We start from the raw sequence: 27744 nt of genomic DNA, 5'->3' as shown, positions 1-27744 counted from the left end.
CCCCCTAAAAAAAAAGAAAAATCTGTGCCAAGTAAGCTTTTTTTTTTTTTTTTTTTTTTTTGAGAATTCTAATCCAGTACAATGTTTGATATGAGTCCTGTTGTTCTGGAGATCGACTAAAATAAAAGCACTGTTATTGTTTAGCTTTGGTATATTCTGCGATACATTTAGACAAGTAGAATATATACCAACCCTTATATTTTCCAACCGTGAAGTTACAATGAGGGAGGAAGTCACTTATGAGAGAGGAAATATTACAGACACAGAATAAAAGTTTGAGACCCAGTTTATCTTTAATCCTCTGGGATAAGCTATGGAACAAGCAGTCTGAAGAGTGGACACTCAGTGTCATGAACGGTATGCATCAGTTTACAATAACACGGGCACAAAAGCGATTGTCGCCTTTAGGACACTAGGGCCATCTGAGTGTCTCGCATCCACGCACGCCACGTTCGCTGCATGAATATGCCACAGGTTTGTAGCCGACGTTGCCATTTAACGCCTACAGAGCCTAAAGCTTCCAAAGTGCCTATCTGGCCTGTACATATTTCATTAAAAATAAACTCTATAGAATAAATAAATATATAAAATAAATAAAATGTTGCCTTTGGAATTTCTATAAATAAATTTAACGTTTTTTCTTTTTTTTTTTTTTTCTTTTTTTTTTTTTTAACTAAGAGGTCTTTGCTTTAAATTCACTGGGATGACACCCGTGACAATGAACCGAGAAAGTCCTGTCGGTCAGACCGCACCCTCCTGCCTGTGAAAATGCAGCGGGGCCCGCCTCGGGCCGCCAGCCAGATCCCGACGCGTCCAGGTGTGGCAGCTCTGCTGATGAGGATGAAGGACAAGAGACCGGACGGGAAAGCGCATCTATCCCCACATGCATCGGCTGGTCCTCTCTGCTCCCTCCTCTCCGCAGCCCCACCCACTCACCCCCTCACCCTGCGGCCTCCTGCCCTCTGCTCTCCACCCACCCGGCAGCAGCGGGCAGGGGGTCCCGAGAGAGGACGAGCCTGGAGAACAAAATCAGCATGTCCCCTCCACGCCTCCGTCAGACTATGCATGCGACAAAGTTTGGCAACAGTGGAGCTGATGTGATGACACAGCAAATCAATAAGAACCCACCGCGTGAAACCTTTATAGTGGTTACTTTTTTAAGGGCTCAAGTGAAGAAACGGTCTTTGTCAACTTTGGCTTAGGATACCCTTATAGAGTTCGGGTACTTTGTCGGGGTCCACTGGTCTGGGTAAAAAATGTGTGAATTTCTGGTGCCGTTTAGTCCTCGTTCCTTCTCTGGGGGTCCCATCCTTATTTAACGCGACATAGAACCGCCTTCCAGTGTCCACGTGTTTGTACAGATTCGAGGAGTACGTGTTATACCAGTTTTCTTCAAACTGTTCTCTGAATACACACTCTTGGGTTAGTTTTTCCTGTTGAAAAACAAAAGCAAATATTTTGCAAAAATTAGCTACTTTCCGTACTGAAAGCAATTGCTACATAACATAACTGGTGACAAAATACCAATTTTAACCCACTTTAAGTGCACTTTGCAAAAACTGCTTACCTCTATAAATTTAACTACCTCTTAATTTTTTTTCATAATGATTAAAGCACAAAAGAGTCTAATTTTTCCTAGTTAAACTTTTCCACATGCCAATTATCTGAATGAGTCAGCAGGCAAAGGCAGCTAACGCCATGAGCTGTTCCCATTTTCACCACAGCAATTAGGATGGTGACCATCCTGGGGGGAGGGTCTCTTCGAAGAAAGAGTCTCAGAGCACTGCTTCATCTTCAGCGTATTTTTCAGAAAGTCCTCGCCACACAGACCAACATCACCAGTGACGTCAGAGATTTTCTGCCCTTTGAAGCAGTGGAGGTTATTCATTACACTAGAAGAGTGGTTTTCAAACTTCAGCGTGCAGAAGAATCACTTTGGGATGCTTTTTTTAAGTGTAAATTTCCAATCCCCAACCTTTTAAAATTCTGATCCGGGAAGTCTGGAAATACGCATTTTGAACAGGCCTTGTGGAATTCTGATGCAGCCACTCTTTGGTCCACATTTTGAGATACGATGCTTTCTATCAGGACTGGGTCTTCCTGAGTACAAAGACGTAAAGACAAACATCCTAGCCCTCCTGCTTCCTTGAACTTAGAAGAACCACCACACACTCCCCCCCAGTTTAAAAGCAGAAAGGTTCCACACTTTCATAAATGTATTACACTTCGCCCTCCACCAGAGCTTTAGGAAAGCCTGGGTTCCCTGGAACCCCATAACCTAGGGCCCCTGCAGCTGCGTGTCTCGAGGGCAGTAAGGACCAGAAGCGATGCACACGTCACACCCGAAACTGTGAACTCATTCCACGCACAAACACGTGCTTCTAGCTGCGCCTGGAGAAGTGAGGCAGTGGGGTGGACCAGCTTCTTGTTCTTCTCACCACGTTGAAACTTTAAGATCAGCACCTTCCCAGATGGCAGTGTTAAAAAATAAACACTAAAATGACTTTTGAAAACACTCCCCTTGCTCTTGCCCACCTGGCCCCTTACGTAAATAAGAAAACCTACAAATACATGTCCACGCACAGTTACACACTTGAGGACACAACTTAGTGCACTGATTCACAGCCAGCCGGGCAGAAGGCATCATCTCCAGCTGCCGTGGTCACGTCGGGAGAGCGAGGGTGGGGATGGGGGGGGGGCGTGTCAAGCTGAGGATGCTGAAAACCAGCGGCCAGCGTGAGCTGGCTTCCCCACATCACTCCGCCGTTCACGGAAGGCTTAAACCACCCAGAAACACAGGGGACCTCCACCTCCTGGGAGCTGCTCTTCTAGGTCAGGGGTCCCCAACCCCCGGCCACCGACTGATACCAGTACTGGTCCGCGGCCTGTTAGGAACCAGGCTGCACAGCAGGAGGTGAGTGGTGGGAGGCGAGTGAAGCTTCATCTGCCGTCCCCATCCTCCCCCATCGCTCGCATCACCTCCTGAACCATCCCCCTGCCCAATCCGTGGAAAAACTGTCTTCCACGAGACTGGTCCCTGGTGCCAAAAAGGTTGGGGACCGCTGCTCTAGGTGATCAAAATGTACTGAGCAGGATGGTAACAGACTCTTATCTCCTTGGACCAGTCTCTGCTAAGTGAGCTGAAACAAGGGAAAGGAACAACAGCAACCAAAAGCATCGAGCAGGACAGGATGATGGGGAAACTCTGGACAGCTGATGCTGGGTTTATAGGGACAAGGTGCTTTGCAGGGGGTGAGTGGCACCTGCAGCTCCCCTCCCCAGGGCGCTAGCAGAGAAGCCCCTCACCTCCCTCCACGAGCAAACCTAGAGGAAACCCCCTCTGCTGGGGAGACCAGGCTGAACGTGATTTCTGTTTCATCTCCATTAAAGCGGACAAAATAAAAATAGTGTGTTAAAAGACTTTAACAGCTATTTCAGACTTTACTTCCATCTGTACAATAAATATTCTCCCCACAGACAAGATTATTCCTGGCTTAAAATATCTGGTTTGAGTTTGCAGTGATTAAGTAAATTTTCTAAACAAGCGATGTTCATTTATTTTCTACTTAATAAAGGTGGACCGAAGTATGGAATTGTAGAGCCTTCAGTTCTACCAAGGAGATGAAAAACGAATTCAAACTAAGCTTTCTTTTTCTCAGCAGGAAATCACTTTACCTGACAGATACTTTGTTTAAAAATTAAGGCTCTCCCTCCTCCTTCTGGACCCCAAGGTATGGCCCAGCTTCCATCTGCTTTGTATACAAGTCGCACCTGCAGGGCGATGGCCTTTCACGGATCAGAAGGAGACATGGTCACCTCAGAGTCTGCACACCATGAGGGGCCTGGCTTTGGAGCCACAGCCCCTGCTCCGGCAGCCTCACCTGGAGCAGGTGAGTGTCAGCACCTGAGGTGAGGCCATCACAGGTGCGTGGCCGGGGATCGGCACCCGGAGGCCAGGACATGCCCCCAGTCACCATGGGTGCTGTGGACACTGCTGACGTCAGAACCTCTCAGAACTGGAGCCAACCTCAGCCAACAGGTATTGCAACTTTCCCCGGAAAATGCCCGGGACAGGGGAGCCCGGAAGGGAGGTCACCTGCCCCAGACCCCGCACCTTCCACTTCTCACTAACGGAGGGTTCCTCCAGACCCCCCGTCCGTCCAGGGACTTCCGAGGCCCCTTCCAAAGGGCCGGGCGAGGGGCTCCATGGACCACGCTCTGGAACTCGGTGCAGCCCCTCTGATTCTGACAATCACATGTGCTGCCTTTCTTCTTTACTTCAAAATGCAATTTTTTAAAAACACTATTCATTTTGCAGGTGGAACGGGTGGAGGTGGAGAGAAAACAGAGCGGATGCACAGAATTCTGCAGTGGGAAGGACGCTGCACGCTAAGACTGAAACACTAATGAGTCCAGTATTGAAGATAAGCCTCAATTCACATGTTTTGGGGGTATTGTCAGTTTGCGACAAAAAAAAAAAGAAAAAAAAACCCTTTTAAAAAAGTTGAACCAGGTAAGAAACTGAACTAACCTTTTCACCGCTCAGCAAACATGGCTCTGTTCCCCTTATGAGGCTGCTGTAACATCGTTTACACACACAATATAACGCTCTAGGCAACGTGGAAAACGAAGTGAACTGTTCCACGTAGAATAGTGTCATCTACAGACAGCAGCTTTTGTAATGGTTAAGAGTTCAGTCCCCTCCTTCACGGGAGGGTTGGATAACCTCAGTTAACTAGTGAAATGAGGCCGTGCAGACATTACATTGCAAAACCCCTGATCCAGTTCAGCTCCCGTAATTATTACACGAGGGGTATAACGCCACTCAGATAAACCTGCAGGCCTTAAAAAATTTTTTTAATTTAAATGATCATAAAAATTAAAGACCCTGATACCTTTCTATACCATGTATATGCTTTCAAATAATTTCTTCTTGCTATTTGGGTTTATGTTAATGTGTGATTTTTGTTTCAGACAAAGGTAGACAAAGCAGCAAGAGTTACAGAATTAATCTCTTTATGATTAGACTTTAGTACTTAGCAATAAAATATTTAGTTGAGGTGAATATATTTATGTTACATATTTGTACTCCAAAGTGATTTCTCTAAATTAAAAATAAGAAAGTGAATGCAAATTGGGACAGCAAAAAAATATATTAAGCTGTATTCTTATATATACACAGAGGAGAAAAAACAGTTCCTGCCTTCAAATAAACTATACACTTTAGAATTATAGAACTCAGATGTTTTAAAACTCACCACATGTTTCCAATGCAGACAGTTTATAGAGTATTCCACTATAAAGTGATCAATTCTTCTTTTATTGTATTTCCATGTTTTAATATTTTTGGGGGGATTATTTAACTATAGCTGTTTATGGCATACCTATCTTTGAACTGCTGGATTATGTCACTCAGCTTGGGTGGAGAATGTGGATTTAATTCAAAAGTCTCCTAAAGCCCATGCTTTGGAACAAAATCTGGTGAATGTCAGCAACTATGGAAACTCCTTTTCATTTTATATCATCAAATTCTGAGCAGTGGGAAAAACTGAAATTAAAACTTCAAAACTTTTACCAATCCTATTAAAACCAAAGTATGAGATAATAATGTGAAAATTATAGTATACCCCAGAGAATGTTTAGGAATGTTATACGACATAAACTCATATGGACACTAATCTTAACTATTTGACAATTGGAAAATGTGTAATCCACATGGGCGTTACCATGCCTGATTCCTATCTGTACCCATTTAAAGACTGAAATAAGAAGTTTTCAAAATTTGAGATTCAAGAGTCCTCATTGAAAATGTATAGACTTATGCTGCTATTTTAAAACATGATTTCCATTTTTATACACATAAACATATGGTGTAGCTTTAACCATACCATCCAAATGGTTGCTTGTGTTCAACTCAATGGGTTGTTTGAACTCCCTGCATAAACTCACAACACATAAATCCCAAGGTCAGAAACTGCCTTGATAGAGTTCCCGAACCTTTTATAAGTTACTGATTTGATGTACTCGCTCGTTCTCTGCCTACCGTTTACCCCAGTCATGGTATTTAAACCTCCCTTAACTACAATTACTCGTAGAGATGTACCTTCCTCATTAATAATCTAGCAGTAACGTCTTAATGGGAATTGTTGCAAGGATCGGGGTGATTAAATATAATGACGAAAGGATCATTAATAAGAAGCTAGGTATTTTAACGCTTCTCTCCTGGGAGAAGTCCCCAAACAGAAAGCAACAAACACACAGAACAGGCAGGAAGGCACTATTTCTCATTTTATTAGACGCTCCATTCAGATCCAGCCCCCTTAAGCCCTCAACACGCCTCCCTCAAGGCCCATTTTTCAAAACCTCTTTAAAATCCCTACCATTCCCAACGGGCCTGCTTTTACACCCATGATCCTGGCCATCAAAGCTGCCACTGGAATTGTGGGAACAGTTGAATCAGTTGTGTCTGGTCAACGTACACAAACGAAGCAAGTGGGCGGGCAGCGTTTGTCTCATCAAATACACAAAAAAGTAAGAATTCCTACCTTTTCTCCACTCCTCCCTCACCAAACCAGACAAAGCAAAACAGAATTCAGCTTCGCTCCAGAAGCTGCGTACTTAGGTGTACCTGTGGACTCGAAGGTAGGGCCCAGTCTGAATCTGGAGGGACACACCGACATCTCCGATGGCGTGGGCTCACCAGCCATGTGGTACCCACCACACAGCCAAGGACAGAGCCTGCCGCGTGTACCGCAGGGCAGACCAGACAACTTAGAGGCTGTCCTTAGCAGCCACCCTAGAAACAGACATTTGTTTAGCAAATCAAGTGAGCTCATAAACTTGCAATACATGTTCAGAGATGGAGCCCCACAGGGGAAAGAAAATCCTGCCCAAGGTTGAACAGAATTCAAACGGAGAAGTTTAATATTCACCTTATGAAATATTTTTGCTTCTGCCAGTGGGTAGACCATGCACATTTGGTGCTTCTGCCGAGAGCCCTACAGGAAAAGTTCGTGAAGTTTCTCTTAGGGTCTTAGAGCACAGGTAACATTTCTTATCATAAATGATCATCTGATAAGAGAAGTAAGTCATTCAGTGACCACTTAAAATGCACATCAGAGATTTGCAAAAGCTGAAAAAACTTCAAGCTAAATATTTATTACTCTTTGTAAAAACTGAAAGTAGAAGGACAGACCATGGAGGAGAAGTGAACAGCTTCAAGGCTGGGAGGTGGAATGAAGGAAATAATTCCTATTATTAAGGACACCAGGCAGAGACAATGGAACCCAACCACCTTGTCTGCAGGATAATCAGCAGGTGCACCGCAGGAGGGAGAATCGAAACAGCAACATGTACCAGAGATCTTCTATGGTAGACAAAGCAGGCTGAATTCAGGCCTTGAATGCAGAAATAAAATTAGAGAAACTGAAAGATTAACAAAGATAATGGCAAAGTAAGCGCAAAGGCAATTTCTGAAGAACTAAAAGATTCACGGAATTTCTATGGTAAAGGAATGTCAACCTCCTACAGACACATACACAATGGGGTTGATTAGCCACCCTGGGCCTCAAGCGCCTGCTCTGTGACGAGAGGGGATTGGACTCAGGGATGTCCAGGGTCTCTCTGAGTCTAAGGCCAAATGATCCGGCCTTGGAGCATCCAGTATGGAGGCCTAGCCACCAATAATGACTCGGGAAGGACGCACTGACCAGGAAATGGAAAAGAAGCTGCAGTGTTGCTGGAAAATAGGGGAAGAAACACGCCCAAATGTACCGCCTCCGTTACCTCTGCAGAGACGGAGAGCTAAGTAATGCTTCCAGAAGCAGCCAAGCGGGGAGGCTGCTGTTTCAGGGAAGAAAGGACGGGGAAGGAGACACGGCTTCTTCGGCACAAGGGGCCCCTCCTTCCCTCCCTGGGAGACCGATAGGATGTTCCCCGGTGTTGGCCTCAAAAAACACGGCTCACAAATGAACGTCTGCCTGACCAACAAACCCTACGCCATCAGCTGCCCGAAGAGGACTTACTGGGAAGAAAAACCAAATCCTGTAGGAAAACAAAAAGTTATCAAAGTCATAGAGCGCCCAGAGCTGGAGGCAAAGTTGGACCTGTGCACAAGGCAGATAAAAGGCAACGCTGAAGAGAAGCGACACCAGGGCTCCGGAATTTCTCAGACACCCAGCCACACCCCCTCCGAGGCGCACAGAGAAACCCCAAGTGGGCTCACGAGCACATGCGTGTCTCTGGCACCTCTCGACTCTCCGGGGCCCCCACCTGCCCGCCACCAGCTCCAGCTGGACTCGCGTCAGCCCAGATTTCTCTGGAACCAAACTCTTCTTCCCAGCCCCCGCCTCGCGCTGGAGAAATGGCCCCACACTCGTGGAAGGTGACCGGTGTTGCTGTCCCTTCCTCACACGCGGGTGGCTGTCCCATTCTCTCGGGGCCCCTCTGCGAACGGCCCACTTCCAGGACGAATCCGAGCTAATGCCATTGGCCAGTCTGCCTGCTCCCCCGAGGCACCAGAGCCATACACCAACGTGGGCCGCTTCCAAAGCAGCACCTTCACCCTGAAACACCGAGTCCGGGGGTGGCCACTGCGGTGCTGCCGCAGCCTAGTGACTTCACCAACACGTGGGCATGCGAAATCATGCTCACCATCACCACGATGGGAACGAAGCCCTTAAGAAGAAGTCCAACTTTTTCATTTAATTAAGTGGGTAAGATAGTAATGTGCTGCATTTGAGAAGAAGGTGTATAAAATTAAGCTCAACAAATAAAGCTTTATGGTTAACGTTTTCAAGTATAATGCAAGGGGCGCCATAGTTCGATCTGAAGGGACATGTTTCTTTACTGTCACAGACTGTGTCCTGAATCTTAATTTCTGAATTCAGACTTGCGAGAAGCACCATTTCCGTGCACCTCCACGCAGGCGTCTCCTTCTGGGGCCACACTTACCCCTGACGGAGGCGAAGGAGCAGCTGCACAGCCCCCGGGGGCCAGGACAGCACTGGCTGCATCCTGGGCGCCGTCTCCACTGTCCTCATTACCCTGGTCCCGAGGCCCGGCCCAGCCAGTCTGAGGAGGGTGCCCAAGGCTGCACAGCCCGCAAGCCACGGAGCTAGCGTCCCAGGCCCTGCGTTGCCCCTACTCCACGCCGCACCTCCAAGTTCAAACTCTTCAGGATGCAAGTACAGGCTTGAACCTTCCATCGAAACACAGCAAACTGAAAATCTACTCAAAAGACAGGGAGAGAAAGAAAAGGAATACAAGCCACCCCAGAGGGTCCAGAGAAAACGACCTTCCACACAGCGATTCACAGGGAAAATGGAAGAGAGGGAGGGAGGGAGGGAGGGCAGGGAGGAGCCTCGGGCTGGGCAAGCGTGTGCCCACGTTCAGGGCAGTGTGGCAGCTACACGGACAAAGCCACTCCCGGCCACGGCAGAGCCAGCCCAGCGCGCACCGGGGAGGGTGCCCTTGGCATGACCTTGGCAAGTCCGAGCTCAGAACACTGCACTGAGCAGTGGGCGGTTCCCCACAAAGGAAAAGCAGACTGCAGCGGAGAGCTCTCTGAAAAATCACAACAACAAAAGATTGAGGAAGGAGGGGATGCATTTATGTCAGGATTGTAAGCACTCGTGGAGCCCTTTGCGGGGCTCCACTCCAAGCCAGAACCTCTCCGTCCTTGGGGAGCCTCGGCGGCGGGGTGCTGGGAAGGCAGACACTCTTCTCAGCCGCCTGCAAGGATGCTGCGGGGCGCCCAGGTCGACGGACACGCAGCGGACGAGCCAGTCCTGGCAGGGGGCAGGGGGGGCGCGGCCCCGGGGCGAGCAGGTGGGGCTTTCTCTGGGAGGGGGCGTCTCCCGGGCCGGACACGGAGGAGCAAGGCTGCAGCACCCCCGGATGGCAACGATGATGACAGTGGAGGACCCTCCAAATGTCAGTGTCGTGGCCTCTGGCAGCAGCTGAGAGAAACAGAAGCAGAGGCAGGACGGCTGGGGGTGGAGGGGGAGTAAAGATGGCAGAATCAGGCTCCTCCCGGCAGCCCTGCAGCCCTGAAGCTGCTTTCACGCCAGCCTTTCCCTCCGCGGGACCACCTGCCTACTTTTCTCCATCTCCTCTGTGAGTAATCCTGACGTCTCCTCCCAGGCCAGGGATGAAGCCCCCTCCCCCATGCTCCCCAAGGCCTTTCTGTATACAATTCTGTCACAACACCAATCACACCAAATTATAAGCCTTGGTTTGTACGTCTGACTGCCCCCCCCAAAGCTGCAAGGTCACCCCAGGAGAAAACAGCACTTACCTGCACGGGGTGTTGTGTGTGGATCGGGGCCCTGAACCACGGCTCCCGGGGAAACACAGGGTGAGGGTCCCGTGAGCCTCTGCTCATGACGTTTTTGTCAACCAATCAATACATGACCTTGTTTTACGTCTGTTTCTGTTTCAAGTTAATAGCGTTGGTTTATTAGCCGTGGACGCAGGCAGTGACTCAGGCCGACGGGGGCCCCTCTGAGGTGCACGTACCCTCCGTGAGGCTCGCCCAGCCTCCTGCACTTGGGACACCGAACAGCACCTCGGCACTCGGCCCCGGGGGCATTCTAGCCAGCAAAACCACCACCAAAAGCACAGAAACGTGAGACCCGTGGCAGAAGGGGCGCTTGCTCAGTGGGAGCTGCCCTCACGGGGCCTCAGCCGGGAGCTGCCCCCTCGAGACGCGGCTCCTGCTTCTCTGTGCAGGCGTGCAAGCGACACGACTGCGGGGTCACGCACCAGCTGCAGCCAGCAGACAAACGTGCGCGCACGCAGCCTGCAGTCACGAGGGCCAACTGTACTCCTGGCACCTACGGAAGGGCCGGCCCGTGTGAGCAGTGACACGGTCACGTCCCCTGGCTTTGCGAAAGCAAAAGAGTGTGCAAGCGAGGGGAGCCGAGTGTGGCGGGGAGCGTGCGGGGAGGTGGCGACCAGAAGGAGAAGCGGAAGCCCCACGTCCCCAGCATCCAAGCAGCGGCCTGGCTCTGCGTGCCCGACAGACGACCCTCTGCAAAGAGGCGCGATGTGCGCGGGGTGCAGGGAGCGGCGGACCGGAGCAGGAGCTCAGGGAGGGTTCGGCCCGGAGACCCCGGACCCTAAAGACAGACCCTCCCTACGCACTGAGCGCAGCCCCGGGTCCTGGAGCCTCTCCTCCCACACGGGTCTACTGGGCCCCGCCCGTGAGCTTCGACCTTCCCGAAGCCCGCGAAGACCTGTGCTGGGTGACTCCAGCCACCACTGACTTGCGAGGTTTTCCACGCACCTCAGACCGTCAGGGGAGGCAGCTCCGCTGCTTAACAACGGAAACGTAACTAAACTTAAATAAATAAGCAGATACGTTTTTTAAAAGACAATTTCCCACTAATTAACGGCCCAGAGTATAGATGCTAATGAAACAAATGAACCACTAAATAGAAACTTGGCTACTAGAAAGAAACAATTGTTTCAAAGTCCTATCTGTGAAGGGGAGACTACAATCCTGCTCTAATACGGGGTTATTTCTGGCAAAAAAAAAAAAAAAAAAAAAATATATATATATATATATATATCTTTTATTCACAAAAACGGATGGCCACTCATGCATTTGTATCAGGCAAGATTTACTAATTCACCTATGTTCAAATAGTGAGTCCTTACGTACTCTCTGTGTTACGTTGACTCAGTCGCTAAGCCACTAAACTCTCACTCCCATCACCTCTAGAACAAGGACACTCTATGAGCGAAATCAGCTCACACAGCAGAAGATGCTCTTCTGAGGCGCTGCCCTCCTGTCTTCAAAGTCACCACTTGATCCTCTGAACGCTGGCAACGTACACTAGCAATTGAAGGCCTTGCTCTATCACCCGAAGTATCTATTTAAAACCGCCCACTTCCAGGGCACGCCTGCCATCAAGGAGATTACTGCACAAATGACCCTTTTCATTTCCTTTACAGGAATGACATTCCTTGGAGACTCGACGTACAGGACACGCCTGACCGTCCACCGTCAAAGTCATCTGAACTGACACAGCACAACGACAAACCGCTAAGTCCAGTGTGGACAGGCCATCGGGTACGGTGTCCTGTTCCGTAACACACACGTTCACTCTGCTTGTTCCAAAGCCCCTCACAAGGGCGCCGCAGCACCTAATGCAAACAACAGGGACCCTCCCTGCCAGGGCCTCCCAGCCCCAGGCGTTTTCACAACTGGCACCTACGGATCCCAGGAGGATAAAGGACCAAATCTGGGGGCAACAAGCTTCCTGGAAGAGTGTTTTCTCTGACCCTTCATTTCATGAAAAAGTAAAGGGATCATTTTAAGGCCACTCTAGACCCTCCAGATGACCGCGCATAACCACGTACTGCCGCCCAAGAATATGCGTGTGTCTAAAGTTACCTTCAGCGCTAAGCAGTACTACTCTCACCATCAGGGCTACTGGGAAGAGAAACGACATCCTTGGAACGTCGGTTAAGGCCAGGTGACACCCGGCTTCCCAGTAATTCGCACCGGAAGACATGGGGAGAGGACCTCCTCCCCCAGGAGCCCTGGGGGACAGGTGTGCCGAGCTCAAAGCCCGGACACTTAAGCGCCATCTCAGCCATCACATCAGACCCACCCTGCTGCTTCACAGTCTACTGGTCTTATACTCCAGTGTGAATTTTAATATAAATATGTTTTGAATTGCAGTTGCCAAAGAGGCATAAGGGGTTCGTGTTTGTACATACTCAAATAAGATAATAAAAATAATCTAAGGCAAATGGGGTTCTGAGGATCTGAGATACTTCACCGTTTTTCTCTTACAGAGGTGGACATACTCCTTCATCCTGGGACGGGTGGTCCTTCAGGCCTCCTGCTGCTGTCCCCACGGTGGAAACACCGCACACGTGGAAACACCGCACACGTGGAAACACCGCACGTGGAAACACCACACATGTGGAAACACCGCACACGTGGAAACACCACACGTGGAAACACCGCACACGTGGAAACGCCGCACACATGGAAACGCCGCACAAGGGACTGCTCTGGCTCACACACGTCCACCCAGTAGAGACAACTGCCCCAGTGTTTTGGGCTTTTTTAAGTTCTTGTGCACTGGAAACACAGTGCAAATCCATCACACCTTGGTTACTGATTACATGCAGGCACATAAACCCAGTCGGGCCCAGCTGTGTCTCTGGAAACAGAACAACCAACAGCAGCACCTCTGTCAGCGGTGGCCAAGCCCCACAGAGCTGGCCTGAGTCCTCGCTCCGGCCCACCGGCCCCCGTGCTCCGCCCCCGAGCGAGTCACCCCACCCCCTCCCCTTCAGCCGTGACAGTTAAGCAGGGTCCCGCGTGTGGAAGCCCAGGACGGTCAGGTGACAGCGACGTCCTGGGTAGCGCTGTGCACGAGGGCATGCCCGGCTGAGCAGCTGGGGTGACGAATCCTGTGTGCCAACTGCTCACGCAGAGCGGGCCTGCAGGAAACAGACAGACGGCAAAGATGGAGTCGGGCTCTTAAGAACTGAATCCAGCGGAAAAGACCAACGGGGAATGAAAGCTCCGGACAGAATACAGTAAGTGCTAAAAGGGATACAAACCAGAAGTCCATGTCATCCTTTTCACCACGTTTACAGATCCCATGCTCTGCTTTCCTGTATCATTACAACTTCAGTGATTGTGCTACCTTTTTTTAATGAAAAGGTCAATATCTCTCATTAAATGCAGGCTCCTTGAAACCGGTTAATTTTTTTTCAAGGCATTCTTTTTTAAAGAGATATTTATTACAGTCAATTATTCTTGACACATTGAAGTATCTTGATGATACTCAGATAATTAAGACCCTAAAAGTAACTGAGCCTTACTTCTAAGTCTCTTTGATAAGAATGAAAGTGACAAATGTAAACTAATACTCTAATACTTTAATCCTCTGCCCAAGTGTGCACCCAAATGAGTGTGTATGTGAGAGATCTAATACCCTCCCTAAATTTCACCCAGGCAGGATATTCTAATCTTTACATTTGAAGCATTATGTGCCCTTCCTTGTCTGCCCCCCCTTTTCTGAGACTCCTATTCATCCCTCAAGACCCAATTAAGCGCTACCATCCAATTTCCCCAAGCAGTTATTTAAACACTCTTCTGGACTCCCAAGGTACTTGTGATTCCTCTAATACAGTGCATTTCACATTGTACTGAATTATTTGTATTTCTCCTACCAGATTTTGAGATATTTGTTGCACTGTCATGCACTTAGCACAATGCTGGGCACATAGTAGGTATAAATGTTTGTGAACAAATGAGCAAACGAATGGAGGCATGGATGAATGAACACATGAATACAGTAATCAAACTCCATCCCAGAAGTAGAACGACTCAGGTTTCCCTTAAATCATATAATGATACACATCAGCAATAGAGTTTTTCCTATTTCCACAATCTAATAGGATGTCACAATCCCACATATTTTTCTGAAGAAATATTACACCATTCACCTCTGGTCTTTTAGATCTAATCCTAATGTAAACTTGGAAACAAAAGATCTACATAGATGAAAAGAGAAAAATAATCCCAAAATACATTTTACATTAATTTTTGCTACATTTACACATTCACTTACTTTATAAAAGTGATGGCTATTTCCCCAAATCTATTTACCTTCTTTCCCAATAAGATCAGTCTTTTCAAGTTTTCCCCAATGTTTAGAAACACACCTTTTGCACTTTACTGAGCTTCACACAACTTCATACAAGCAAACTCCTCGGGCTAGTTTCCAGAGTATTTAATAACAGTATCGTTGCCCGTTTCTCTCTTTCCTTCTCTCCATCTCATCAGGATGAAAAGGGGACATGTGGGTGTCCCCCCCATTCTCACTGCCACGCCAGGATGACAACCACAAATGCAGTGGAAAGTGGCTCCTAGCCACCAAGGAGATGGTCTCCCCCACGCCTCCGCACACCTGCATGAGGTACGGGCCACGGGCAAACCGGGCCGGCTGCTCGGAACAGACGGTCCTGCCGCGTAACATCATGCGCGTAGAGCACCCTGTGGGCCAGGCAGGCAAGACTCGGGAGCGAAGCCTGGAGAGTCCTGAGATCCAGAGCAGGAGCCATTCGGGCCACCTAAGTCCAGCCCTTGGTTTCGCGGATGGGAGGAGCAGGCAAGGCACCCAATGACGTCCTGACGCCCGTCCCCATGCTCCCCCAGACACCACCTTCTCCAGCCTCGGCCACTCCCCCTGGGGACAGCCCAGCTCAGCACGGGGGTGGCAGGGAGGGACCCCTCCCTCCAGCAGGGCCCTAGGGACACGCTGACCTCAAGGGCTGCACCTCCAGGGCCAGTGAAGCCACGAATGAACCACGGCTTCAACCCGGCTTCAACCCAACATGCGCGGGGCCCGGGCTGTGGCAGGGCGGGGCGGGGGGGGGGCGACATTCAAAAGGAAGCTGCAGCCCAGGCCCTCGACACGCTGGGGACACGGCCACACGGCCACACCGGAAGTGTACATTCCTCGCGTGATGACGGAAACACAAAGCATCCCCGGGGCCCAGAGGACAACACAAGAAATGCTGACCAGAAACTAGGGTCCGAGTTAGGGGTGTAGGGAAGGTTTTGCAGAAAAGGCAGCATCTTCACGGAATCTGAAAGAAAGAAGGCTGCCTCCGCGGGCACAGGGGGGAGGGGGCGGCAGGGCGGGGGGGGAGGGGGGCCTGACCGCGCGGCCCATCAGACCGCAAGTGTCCGGAGAAGAGCAACGAGGCGGGCGCGGCCGGCACAGGGACAGGGGCAGAGACGACACTGCAAAGCGGGCCAGCAGCGCGGTTCGGGGGGAGGACGCAGCAAGAAGGGGGCTCGGCCTGCAGAGGCTTGAGGGATCCGAGCGGGAAGGGACCCTCCCATCAGGGCGGGGAAGGGGACGAGCGTGGACGCGAGCCGCCTGAGACGCTTTCCCACGGCGGGAAGCGGTCCTGGTCCCGCTGGCCTCCCAGCAGGGCCCTCAGGTGAGAAGGGACGAGAGGGACAGGGGCCTGTCCCACCTCTGCTGGGTGCAGGCGGAGCTTGAAAGGCCCTAAATCAGGCAGCAGCGCCTCCAGTCCGGCTTCCCTGCCTCCCAGGAGACGGCCTCCCGGCCTGGCTGCCGCCCCGTTGTCAGCGGGGCTCAGATGGGGCCACAGGGAGGCGGGCGGCAGCAGGGAGGGGGCAGGCGGCCCCCGGAAGCGCCCCTGCCCCAGGGACGCAAGGCCATCGGCTGTCCGCGTGGCCCGAGGGCTGAGGTCAAGCAGCATGGCCTCTGTCCACTCACTCGTCGCTGCCTTCGGAACACTCTGCCTTAAGGCGTGTTTTATAAAATAACGTAACATATATGAACTACGCGTTACATATGCAATTTTCAAATAATTTAAGATGCAGTGTTGAGATCCACACTCAAAAAATCTGGAGACCACGGTGATAAACTACAGTCCCCTTCCACCCCACCCACAAAAGGTCAGACTGCGACCCAACACAGAAAGCCTTCTACTGAGCCCAACTATGACTGACTTAATTAAATCCACGTTATGGACCTAAAAGTGAAGGAAAAAGTGAGGGGTGACAAAAGGAGAACATCACTTCATGTTTTAAAAATCTAAAAGCTTCCTTACGTCTTGAATCTTTGCACTTAAAAGCGTTGACGAAGATAATTTAGAAAGTAAATAACTTCATCTAGACCAAGAACTGTGTTTAAAAAACTAAACTCAATCCTATGCTTAAAAACCTATTTTAAAATAATCCATTCTCTCAAGGAAGCACTTTTTTAAAAAGGCAAATGTCTAACAAAATCAATCAATCTACATTCAAATTTTACCAAAGCAGAAAAACCATCCCTGTGTCATGAAAAATGGTGGGTGTTATATTCAAACTATACCATTTATTGTCTCCTGGAGTTTCTGAGTAAAAGTTGGATACCACTCCCAACCCTCGTGTGTGTGTGTGTGTGCGCGCGCGCGTGTGTGTGTATTTACCAGTATATGGATAAAAAAAAGGATATCTAGAAAAAATTTCTCCTGATTCTACATAAAAATGCCCTTCATTTCTGCCAACAGAGGACTCCAGAACTTCTCCCATTCTGAGCTTCTTTTAATTTTCAACTTTTTGTAGATTCTAGCCAAAGTTCTCATATTGCAGATAATATGGATTAAATCCCCATTTGACCACCAATAATGGCAACAAGAAACTAAAGGCTGACTTCACTACAAATCTTTTGTTGAAAACTCAAGTTATATACAGTAACTGATAACCTAGTATTCACACTCATACCTTTAGCAAAAATGTGTCAAGTTCCTACTGTGCAGTAAAGAGATACAAAGTCTTCCCCTCCTCTCAAAGCAGAAGTGGGGGACTCTCGTTCATTTCTGCCCCCCCAACCCTGGCACCTAGAACCCTGCCTGGGGGGCTACAGTGAGCGCTCTTCTTTGCCTCACCCAAGGAGCTTACGACCCAGTGGAGATGGGAAGTAAGACAGGGGAAGAAAGAAACTCTTAACACTTGCAAATAATTATTATATTTTTATATTCTTATTCACATACAAGAATATCTGACAATAATTTCCATCTCCCTTCTCTCTCTACATAATGAAAATCTTATGTAGCTCAGAGAAAGGGTTTATACTCACTGCATGGTCTATTTCTAGTTTTAATTACAATGCTTGGCAAAGCTTGGAAGAAGATCATTTCAATTTGTTTCAAAAATAACTCCCATTCAATACAAGAAGATGGGATTTTTCACAGTTGTGAATTTTTTATTTCCTTCACAATGAAAATGGCTTGGCATATAAATAAAGCATTTGCTTAGAAACTTTGGTCTCGTGAAGATCCAGGGCTGATATCTATTAATAAAAATGAAGTGGTTTTCTTCAAAAAGTGAAAACCTACACTCCCCTTCCCACCACTGTTTCATTTCTATTTATAAGCTAGAGAAAGAGCAGTTCCCAGCAAACGTGAGTCAGGAAGGCTGGCAAGGTCTCTCTCTCATGGTACTTACTGATCCGTACAGCTCCCCCTTCTCATTCATGCCGAGGTAGAGTCCGCTGTCCACGCCTCGAATGCTGACCAGGCCCACCGCTATACTGATAAACTCCAGGATGCCTGTGAGACCAACAGCAGAGGGAGACAGGTCAGAGCACAGATCATCTCCCCTGGAGCGTCCACATCCCTGGGAGCATCTCCCCTGGAGCGTCCACATCCCTGGGAGCATCTCCCCTGGAGCGTTCACATCCCTGGGAGCATCTCCCCTGGAGCGCCCACATCCCTGGGAGCATCTCCCCTGCAGCGTCCACATCCCTGGGAGCATCTCCCCTGGAGCGTCCACATCCCTGGGAGCATCTAAGAGGAGGGCCGCACCTTGACCCGAGAAGTGTCTTCTCTTAAAACCACTGCCCCAGGGGGCTTCCCTGGTGGTGCAGTGGTTGAGAATCTGCCTGCCAATGCAGGGGACACGGGTTCGTGCCCTGGTCTGGGAAGATCCCACATGCCGCGGAGCAACTAGGCCCGTGAGCCACAACTGCTGAGCCTGCGCGTCTGGAGCCTGTGCTCCGCAACAAGAGAGGCCGCGATAGTGAGAGGCCTGCGCACCGCGATGAAGAGTGGCCCCCGCTTGCCGCAACTAGAGAAAGCCCTCGCACAGAAACGAAGACCCAACACAGCCAAAAAATCAATAAATAAATAAATAAAAATTAAAAAAGAAAACCACTGCCCCAAAGAATTGATTTCTCAACTAAATTTTATCTTACAGTAACGAGACAAAAATACTTATCAACACAACACATAACAAAATATTTTTTAAGTAAAAAAGCTAGCATCTACATAGATATGGTAAGAAGTGACATGTCAGTAAACCAATGCACATGTTCTAATTAACTTGAAAGAGTATAATGTAAGAGAAAACTTACTTCCACTTTAACAATGTGAAATTAAGTATCTGTGTATGGCCATGGATTGGAAAAACAAAAGTTCTATTCAGAGAAGGGTCTATGCCCCTCATAATAAGAACAGGAGATGCCAACCAAAGACTTGTTTGGTTTACACCGAAAGTTATCCAGCTCTCTATTGTATAACTGTGTTGAGCTCCATCTGGAAAACTAAAAAGCCCACACATATCCCAAATACTTCTGCTTAAACAAAGTATTGATTTTCACTGTGCTTATCTAAGCCCCAAAGAGATAGTTAAGCAATTAAGATAACACAATATTCTGGGGGAAAAAAAGTGCTGATTCCAAAAATGCTCTTGATTTAAAATAGGCATGGAATACTATATCCCAAAATCAAATCAACATAACGATCTTCTTTTATTTCCTTCTTTCACCTTGCTTACCTCACTAAGAATAACAATACCTAAGCTGGGCATAAACCCAGAGTTTTATGGTCATACAACAGCAGCTCCAGGTTCTATAACCATATTGTTGTTTTAACATGATTACCCAATGGTACATTTGGGACGATGCTAGTATCACTCATGCTCAGCCATTTTCTCCATTTTGTCTAAAAGTGCTACACTTTGTGTAAACCTTGTATCAACACATACCAAATATTGAGTTGTTTTAAAAATATCTCCAAATATTAAAAAATTTACTTACATTTAAGAGTTTAGAAAGAAACTAAGGGTAACACTGGGCTAGAGTCAGTCTGATGTGACTCATAGAAAAGCACTTACATGTATTTTTAAACAATTAATTTTGCAACCCTCACGAAATAGACTGTGTTGCAATCACAGGAAGATATGAACTACATAAATCTAATAAAGCAAAGGTTCCAAGGTGATGGACAAAGGGAAAGAGATTTCTTATAAAGAGGTATTCCTAATTCTGTTATAAGCGCAACATGCAACAAATATTTTGAGCTTACAGTTTACAGAATGTCTATCTGGACCTGCAAAACTATGTGTTTTAACAGAATGTGAAATAGTGTATGGATAAATATAAAGAGAAGTTACAAATTGTGTTCTGGATCTGATAACCTGTGACCCTCTAGTGAAAAATATATCTGAAATAAGTTCATTACCAGCCATCCCTACCTCACAAACCAAATGGAAAGACAAATAAGGCAGTAGTTCCATGAGAGTCATTTCTTGTGGGATGCACGCCCTTATTGATGAATCATTTTATTTCATTATACTACATCTAACTCTTATGATTAAAAATAACTTACACTGTAGCATTTTATTACTATAGGAGTCACACACATGTGAATCTCTTCTTAGCTACCTGAAAACACACAATATAAGTCATAGTTTTCCTGGAATAGTATAAGGAATTCATTAATGTCCAACTTTCATTGTAAAATGAAAACATTTGGCCCCTTTGCATCTGACCGATTTAATACACCATGTCAATAAAACTGAAAGTCATAAAACTAAACAATACTTGCACCTTCTAAGAGGGTATCTGATGATCTTTCTCTTTTCCCTAAACAGGAGGCAGCTCTGAGACTATTAACTGACATTGCCCATCAGACCTAAGAAAAAATAAGTGCATGTGATCTCACAAAACCATGTAACTGGCTGGTCAGCAGAACATCAGGAGTAATGGTATCAACAGCGACAATCGTAACAGCTGGACTCCTTGAGCATCTAGTCTGTGCCCAGTGAGAGGCCTGATGTCATTTAGCCCTCAGAACAGCCCTAGGCATTACCATATGCTAATCTCCAGATGACACGTGGGGACACTAGGTTCAAGGATAACTTGCCCCCAAGCAATCAGACTCCAAAGCCTAGGTCCTTACTGACTAGGTACACCTTCCCATCACTTTTACCTTTTCTCATGGGTCCGTGATTTCTGTACCACTTTTACATAGTTATTCCCTCACTAGTGACTGGAAGATGTTACCTAGGTGAGACTCTGCAGGCCCAGCGCACAGGACTAGAGCAGAGGAAGTGAGTTCCTGGGACCGTGCTCTTATCACACAGAACTTGGGAAGGTGGGCACCTCCTGTGTGTGCAGACTATTCACACATTGTTTTTTGTGCACATAGGTTTTTTTTTTTTAAAGGACTTAAGGTCCGAAATGATTATTATACATTTTGGAAATGAAGGTAGTAAGATATCTATCTTGTTATCTCTTTCTGGCATCAGCAAGATATGCACTCACTCATTCAATCAGCAAACTAAGGAGTGACTGTGTTGTAAGCCAAGCACCATGCCCTTTGCTGAGGGTATGAAGATGAACAAGGTCTAGCCTACACCCTCAAAGAGCTTCCTGTCTAGTGGGAGGAAGGACAAATAACCAGACAAATGTAATAACGATGTGGGAAATGCGGTGAGAGGCAGGTGTTCAGGGTACGCTCAGTATCCAAGGGTGGGCGGCTCACTCAGGCTGGACGAGGAGAGTCAGAGGGGCTTCCTAAAAGGATTCGGGCCGAGACAGGCCTCCGAGGGGTGCTCCACATGAGAGGGAACTACATCTAGGGACCCCAGGTGGAAAAGGTTTCATCATCTCAAACCAGCACCCCTATCTCTGCAGCTCCTTGAGAAGCAGAGACCTCGAACGAGCAGCCCAGCTTTTTATGAGGTCACCTCATGATCCGAGGACAAGCAGAACTCAGAAGGTCTGAGTCACAGCCGTGCCCTCGTGTGCAGAGAGGGCCGAAGCTGCGAGGCCGGAAAGACCCGGCAAGCTGGCAACCAGCTCCCCCGCCCCCCGCAGACTGCAGCTCTGATCATTCCTGCCACCATCGTGTCCACCGTGAACTCTAGAACCACAACCAGCTCAGCGAACCTCTCCCTGGGCCTGAGCCACTGCCGAGCAAGTGATCCCAGCCTCACTGATTCGAGCGGGGCCGCTCCCCCGGTGTCTGTTCACGTGGGCGTGAGGCTCAGGAAAAGCCCAGGAGAAGGCTTCTGTGTAGAAACGGTGACAGGCTTCACCATTGACAGGAGAGGAACGGAAGGAAGGAAAGAGCGAGGAAAAGAAAAAGGAAAGGGAGGGAGGGAACGGTGGGGCTGTGCCTGAAATTAAAGTGTGGCCCTCACATGTGTCCCGGGGGGGGGCCCATCTCTCTTAGGCAGTTCAGAAGGGCCACAGCAATGGGCAGTGATGAAGTGGCCTGGGAAGCATGAGGTCAGTGACGACTGGCATCTGGCGATTCCCTTCCACGGCAGGCAACAGTTCCAGCTAGGATGGACTCACTGGGCCCAGGAAGCCTGACGGGGTCTGGTGGGGTCCACGGTCATCTGTGGTCCGCAAGAGGCCAGGTCAGTTCCTGGGACCACTTCAGGAAAATGACCTCAGCAGACCATCATCCTCGCTCCGGACTCACTAGGTAGTAGCGCTCAGCCCCCAAGCTCTGTTCACGTGGACCATGACCTCAAAGCCGGCCCAGCTCCCAAGAGCCCCTCTGCATGGGCCTCACCTCCACGCTGGCCATGGGAAGTGGGAGGGCCGGCCCCAGCAGCTCCACTCTGGCCCGTGTTAAACAACCCTCCAGCCTAAAAGCCCCCAACACTTAACAGAGCTGCATTCTTCAGAGGACAAGAATGTGTGCAGACTGTGGAGAGAGGCCTGACACGAGGCTTTCGAAAATAGATTAACCGGCCCGCCCCCCGCCCCCCCACCAGAGCTCCCTGCTGGCCGGGAGAATCCCGCACCAGGGTTGCCTAATCAATCAGCTCAGAGCCCCAATCCCAGCAAGCCCGAGTCTGCAGCAACTTGAGCAAATCCCAGAGTTCATGTGGGAAATGACTAGCTGAATGGGAGCCATAACCCCACCGATTTTTCGAGAATCTGAACCTATCCTGAAAACAGCTCCTTAAATAGGCAGCCTTTCCCTTACTGAGATATTGAAGAGCCAGACACCCAGAACGGCATTGTTTCAAGTGCGAAACCCTGGAAGTAAGGTTTTTTTGAACCTCTTTCTTTTTAAAGCGTACTGTTATCATGTTTCTCCGCTCTGGTACAACTTCACCTGACCCCTGGACCCGGCAGCCCCAGCCGGGAGCCCTGGTCCTGATGCAGGCGGCCTGGCGGAGCTGCACTCGGGCCGGAAGACGCCCGGCAGGGACGCAGGCATCTCCGCACCAGGCCGGCCGGGGTCACCCCGCTCAGGCTCCTCGTGCCAAGTCAAATAACGGATCAGGCCCGACGCTCACTTCTTTATTACTCCACATTAACGTTTCCTCAATTGATTTTCTGCTCACTTTTTCCGCCTAGCAAGTGCTCTAAAGAGGAAAAAAAAAAAAAAAAAAAGGAAACGAACCGTCTGGCTCCCCTGGCCTATCACCCAGAGATACGAGTCCCGGTTCCCTTTCTCCAGGCTGGGCCTCAGCTCCACGCCAGCACCCCCGAAAGGAAAACGAAGAGCTCCCTCTAGGTCCTACCTAAGTTGTCACCGCGCAGCTCCTGCTGGGACAGCAGTAAGGTCCCCCGCCCACGACCCGCACCGCCGCCGCAGTGCCACCGCCACGCTTGCCAGCAGCTGCGGTCACCTGCGGCTGCGGGGGGTGGCACGTCATTTTCCCCGCACGCTTCCTCCTGCCTTTCCGTTTCAGGTAGAAAAGGCACCTTCTGTTTTAATCAGGGTGCAAACCCCCCTCGCCCCTACCCACAGCTACTCTTTCCTATGGACTAGGAAAAAAAACCGGGGGTGCCTTCGAAGTCCCCAGAGCGCAGCGGGCGAGGAGGGGGGCGCAGGCGGGGGAGGGGGAGGGCCCAAGGTGAGGCGGGCGGGGGCGGGGGCGGGGGCGGGAGCGCCAGGTGCGACGGCCGCAGCCCCGCCCCGGGTCCTAGCGCCCACCCGTCGCCTCCGGCACCCCGGGCGGGGCCGGGAGCCAGGGTGGGAGGCTCGGCCGCGCCGCGCTGCAGAGGTTGCTAATATTGGGACCTGCCGCAGCGGGAGACCGCGGCACTGCTGTCACCCCGGGGGCGCTCCTCCCTGCCACCGGATGGAAGCTGAAATAAGCCTCCCGCCTCGCCCTCCTTCCCCGCCCCCACTGCGCACACCACCCACTCAGCCGCATCCAAACCCGGGTGAGGGCGCGGCGAGCGCCGGGCGCGCCCCTCCCCCGCCGCCAGCTCCCAGCCGACCCCCGAGCTCGGGCCGGGCCCCCACGCCACCCCACCCCCGGCCGGGGCTTCCGCTGCCCGGCCTCCCACCCAGCACTGCGCCTACCAGCCCGCCGGCAGCGCCGGGCGGACAAGGAGTGGACGTGTCACCTCCGGGGTTGGAGGTGGGGTGCCGAGGCCGGGTTTTTGTTTTACGGTCTCTGTTCAGCCACCGTGCCAGCGTCCTTGCCGGCTGACCCCAGAGCGCGCCTCTCGGCTCCCCGCTTTCCGGTCCCCGGTCCCCTCCATCCACCCTGGTCCCTCGCTGTCCCCGTGGCGGAGTCACCGGATTCCTAATGACTCGGCTGCGTGTAGCAAACGTCCTACACGAAAGGTGACTGCGTTTAAAAAAAAAAAAAAAAAACCCACGGTGGGGGCGGGGTGGAGGAGCCCCAACCGGAGCCTCCCCGTCTCTCTGCGCGGGTCCCGGGCGCTCCCGGCCCGGGCTCGGCTGCACACCAGGCCTCCGGCCGCTCTCGGGCGCCCACCGCGGGCTCCCGGGGCCGGGGCCCGGCCACGCAGGGCGCGGAGAGGGGCGCCGGGCCCCGCTCGGGAGCGGTAACAATGGCACGCGGCCCCCGCCGCCTGCGCCGCCCTTTGTCCCCCTCCCTTCCCCGCGGCTCCCGCCCTGCCGGCCGGCCCGACCCACCTCCGGCGTCGCGAGCCCACCGCTCCCGAGACCCGGCTGCGAGCGTCGAAGGAGGGAGAAGGGTCCGAGACGGGACGGGGCTCAGAGGCCTCGGCCCCGCCACCGAGTCCCCCGCCGCGCGCGCCTCCGGCAGCTCCCACCCCGCGCGCGGCCGCGCTGCCCGGGCGGCGGCTGGATCCGCTGGACCCGCGCTCACACGCGGCGAGCGTGAAGGGACACGGCTCGGGCAAAAGGAGCCCGACCCCTAAGCGCGGCCGGAGCGCGCCAGCCGGCCGGGCGCCCGGGACACAGCGGTCCCCGCAGCCGAGGGCGCGCGGGGCGGGGGCAAGCCGCCGAACCCGAGCGCGTCTAGGACCGCGCGGAGTTGGCCGGCGGCCGCCGAGTGGCACCTGCCGGCCGGCGCGCCGGGGACCCGTCTGGGCTCGGCGCCCCCGCCCCCGGCCGCCCCGGGTCCTGCAGCAGCCCCGGGAGCGGCTGCAGAGAGCACTTTAGGAAAGTTTCGTCCCCGCTCCTCAGCGGCCAGAGCTGCCCGCTTCTCGGGGCTACGTTTCCGTAACTGAGAGCTGCAAAGCAGAGAAGGGAGGCAGCCCGCCGTTCACGCCGGTAGGTTCGGTGCGGGGTGAGCCGAGGCAGAAAATCCCGGGGCTCGTGCATCCGGGACCAGCCCCGTCTCAGGCCCGAACCGTCCTCACCTCCGGCATCGTCTGCGGCCCACGAACCTACACAGATAGTTTAGATCGTGTTCAACATCTGGCGTTAAAGCTTGAGAAAGAGAAATCACCACAGGACTTTGTTTTTACGACCTAGTTTAAGTGTTGTCAGGTGGGTTTACTCAATAAGTTAACTCCTTCCAACAGTCTGGTTGCCCAATCGCCCCCCCTCCTTTTTTTTTTTTTTTTTTTTTTGGTAAGTAAGGAAAGAACCCGAGCCGCCCCTGCACCATCAGTTCCCCCCACCCCGGGACTGTGCTCGCCGAGTCGCTGCTGTCGGGCTCAGGGTGGCCCAGCAGGCACGTGTGTGCACTCATTAAAGGGGGCAGTCACCAGCCCTCGGGTCTGCAGCCATCCATGCTGAGTCACAAATACCCTCCTCGGGAAATGAAATCCTCGGAATGCCCTTTAAAATTAGCTCGCAGCTTTTGCACGGGCGCACACACTCACACCAGAGCCACACAGGGCTGCACGCCATGGAAATGACAGAGCACAGGGACTAACTCGTGGCTGGAAGGACAAACGCCCCTGGTGAGCGCCCTGCCCCTTCCCGAGTCATTTTCCCCCAGCGCCTCTGACCCTGCAGCCCAGAGTCTAAAATACGACTTTAGTCCTCTTCCCAACAGAACAATCAGCAACCTTCGCCTAAAGGGTTCCAGACCCTCACGGTGGGAATAAGCAATACGCTTAATTTAAAATTCAAGCAGGATACTTACTGGAGGAAAAAAGGGAAGGGGCAAAAACTTCATTTGACACAAGATGATAAACACTGCCTTCAGGAAAATGCATTTTAAGTTCTCAGTAGTTAATCATGAAAGCTTTAAACTCGTGCAATCAGTCCATTCAAAAGAAACTTCCTAAACCCGATCTTCCCGTGTATCTGATGCAAAAGAACTAGGGGCTTGTGTTGTATTTATAAATCATGCCCTCCTTTACAAAGAAAAAAAAAAAAAAAAAGCCTTTCAATGTAGACCCGCATCAGTGCCAGCGGCAGATCTGCAATTCCGGAGGCTTCCCTCCCCCCACCCCCGCCCCTTGAGCTAGCAAGACAGAGACAGACCGAGACAGAAAGAGGGAGAGACCCCTTCTCGCATCCCCCGCCCAGCCACCTTCTCGGTAGTTACAATCCGAACATGCCAGCATGGACAGTAAAGGGTTAATGGTGTACCTACCAAATCGGCTGTGGTCTTTCCTGGTTCCCTGGATAGTACCATTGGGGAAGATTTCTAAGTGAAATCCAGTCCTGCAGTAGAGCTGCCTCCGCCTGAGAATCCCCTTTAAATGATCCAAGTCCGTGACTGCAGGTCCCCTGGGAAGCCCCCCTGCTTCGGACTGACCCAGGTGGTCACTTAACAAAACCGGGCTGTCCGCCGGCAACACGGGCACATTCCCAAACGGTGCCGCATCCTGCACACCGAAATAGTTCCCAACTTCACCTAGGGGAGCCATCAGAAGACTCGGCTTTCGGAGCACAGCGATAAACAATAATGACGGTGCCAACCCAGGAGCTATTAGGCGAGGTATATCCAACTCCCCTCCCTTACTGCAGTTCCAGAGAGAGAAAAAAGGTCCTTTTCTTCAATCCATTAAATGGATAAATAAAAGTCATCTGCTGTTTCACTGGCACAGGTTCAAGGTCAAACCACGGATAGTCTAAGAAGCCACCACTTTATACTCACACACTGACATATTGATAAACGTATCTATGTATCTCTACAGATAGATTCCCCGGCTCTCAGCAGGCAGGAAGGTCTTCATCCCATCCGACCGTAATAAGGAAAAAAAATCCGTAGTTTCTCCATTTGGTTTGAGATCAGAATGACCATAGCAACTTAAATGCCTAGGCGTTATTATAGGGGTTTTTAAGATGCACGGGCTACGTCAGAATTTACGGATCCAGGAAGGCATGCGCCGTTTTCACTCTAACCGACTCTGCAGATATCAGCAGGAATCCTTCAAGGGGAAAAAAAAAAATCTCACGTTGGTGGCGGCGACAAATCTGCCCCCGTCCTCCCTCCAAAAATGAGAATAATGGTAATAAAACAAAAAGAAGGAAAAACTTTAGGCGTCCAAAGCTGGTATCCAGAATTCTCCAGGGGCTCGGCAGGCGTCCATTGGCTTAGCGCGGGCGGCGGGCGGCGGCGGGAGCGAGGGGCGCCGCGGCGGGACCCGCGTGCCGCCGGCGGCCGCGAACAGGTGTCGCCGCGGGCGCGGGGCGAGGTGGCCGGCGAGCGCTCCTCCTGCGCAGCCCCGCGGCGCGCAGAGTGGCGCAGGCAGCGGCATTGGGCTGGGTTTAAGGTAGCGCCGCGCCGCCCGCGCTCCCCGCGGTCCTAGC

General features: G+C 50.9%; 1 protein-coding gene across 1 annotated transcript; it reads right to left on the bottom strand.

Annotated features, from left to right (window-relative positions):
* Positions 1 to 27519, bottom strand: FGF9 (fibroblast growth factor 9). The gene is made up of 3 exons (XM_036832081.1): positions 26582 to 27519; positions 18002 to 18105; positions 1 to 1433 (listed from the first exon to the last, which is right to left on the bottom strand). The coding sequence occupies exons 1-3, from the start codon at positions 26856 to 26858 to the stop codon at positions 1188 to 1190; spliced, it is 627 nt and encodes a 208-aa protein (XP_036687976.1). The 5' UTR covers positions 26859 to 27519; the 3' UTR covers positions 1 to 1187.
* Positions 27520 to 27744: the final 225 nt, after the last annotated feature.

The sequence above is a fragment of the Balaenoptera musculus genome, chromosome 18 (genome assembly GCF_009873245.2).
Source record: "Balaenoptera musculus isolate JJ_BM4_2016_0621 chromosome 18, mBalMus1.pri.v3, whole genome shotgun sequence".
Lineage (NCBI taxonomy): Eukaryota > Metazoa > Chordata > Mammalia > Artiodactyla > Balaenopteridae > Balaenoptera > Balaenoptera musculus.
The sequence above is the reverse complement of the archived record's forward strand: the minus strand, read 5'-3'. Positions and strand labels throughout refer to the sequence as shown.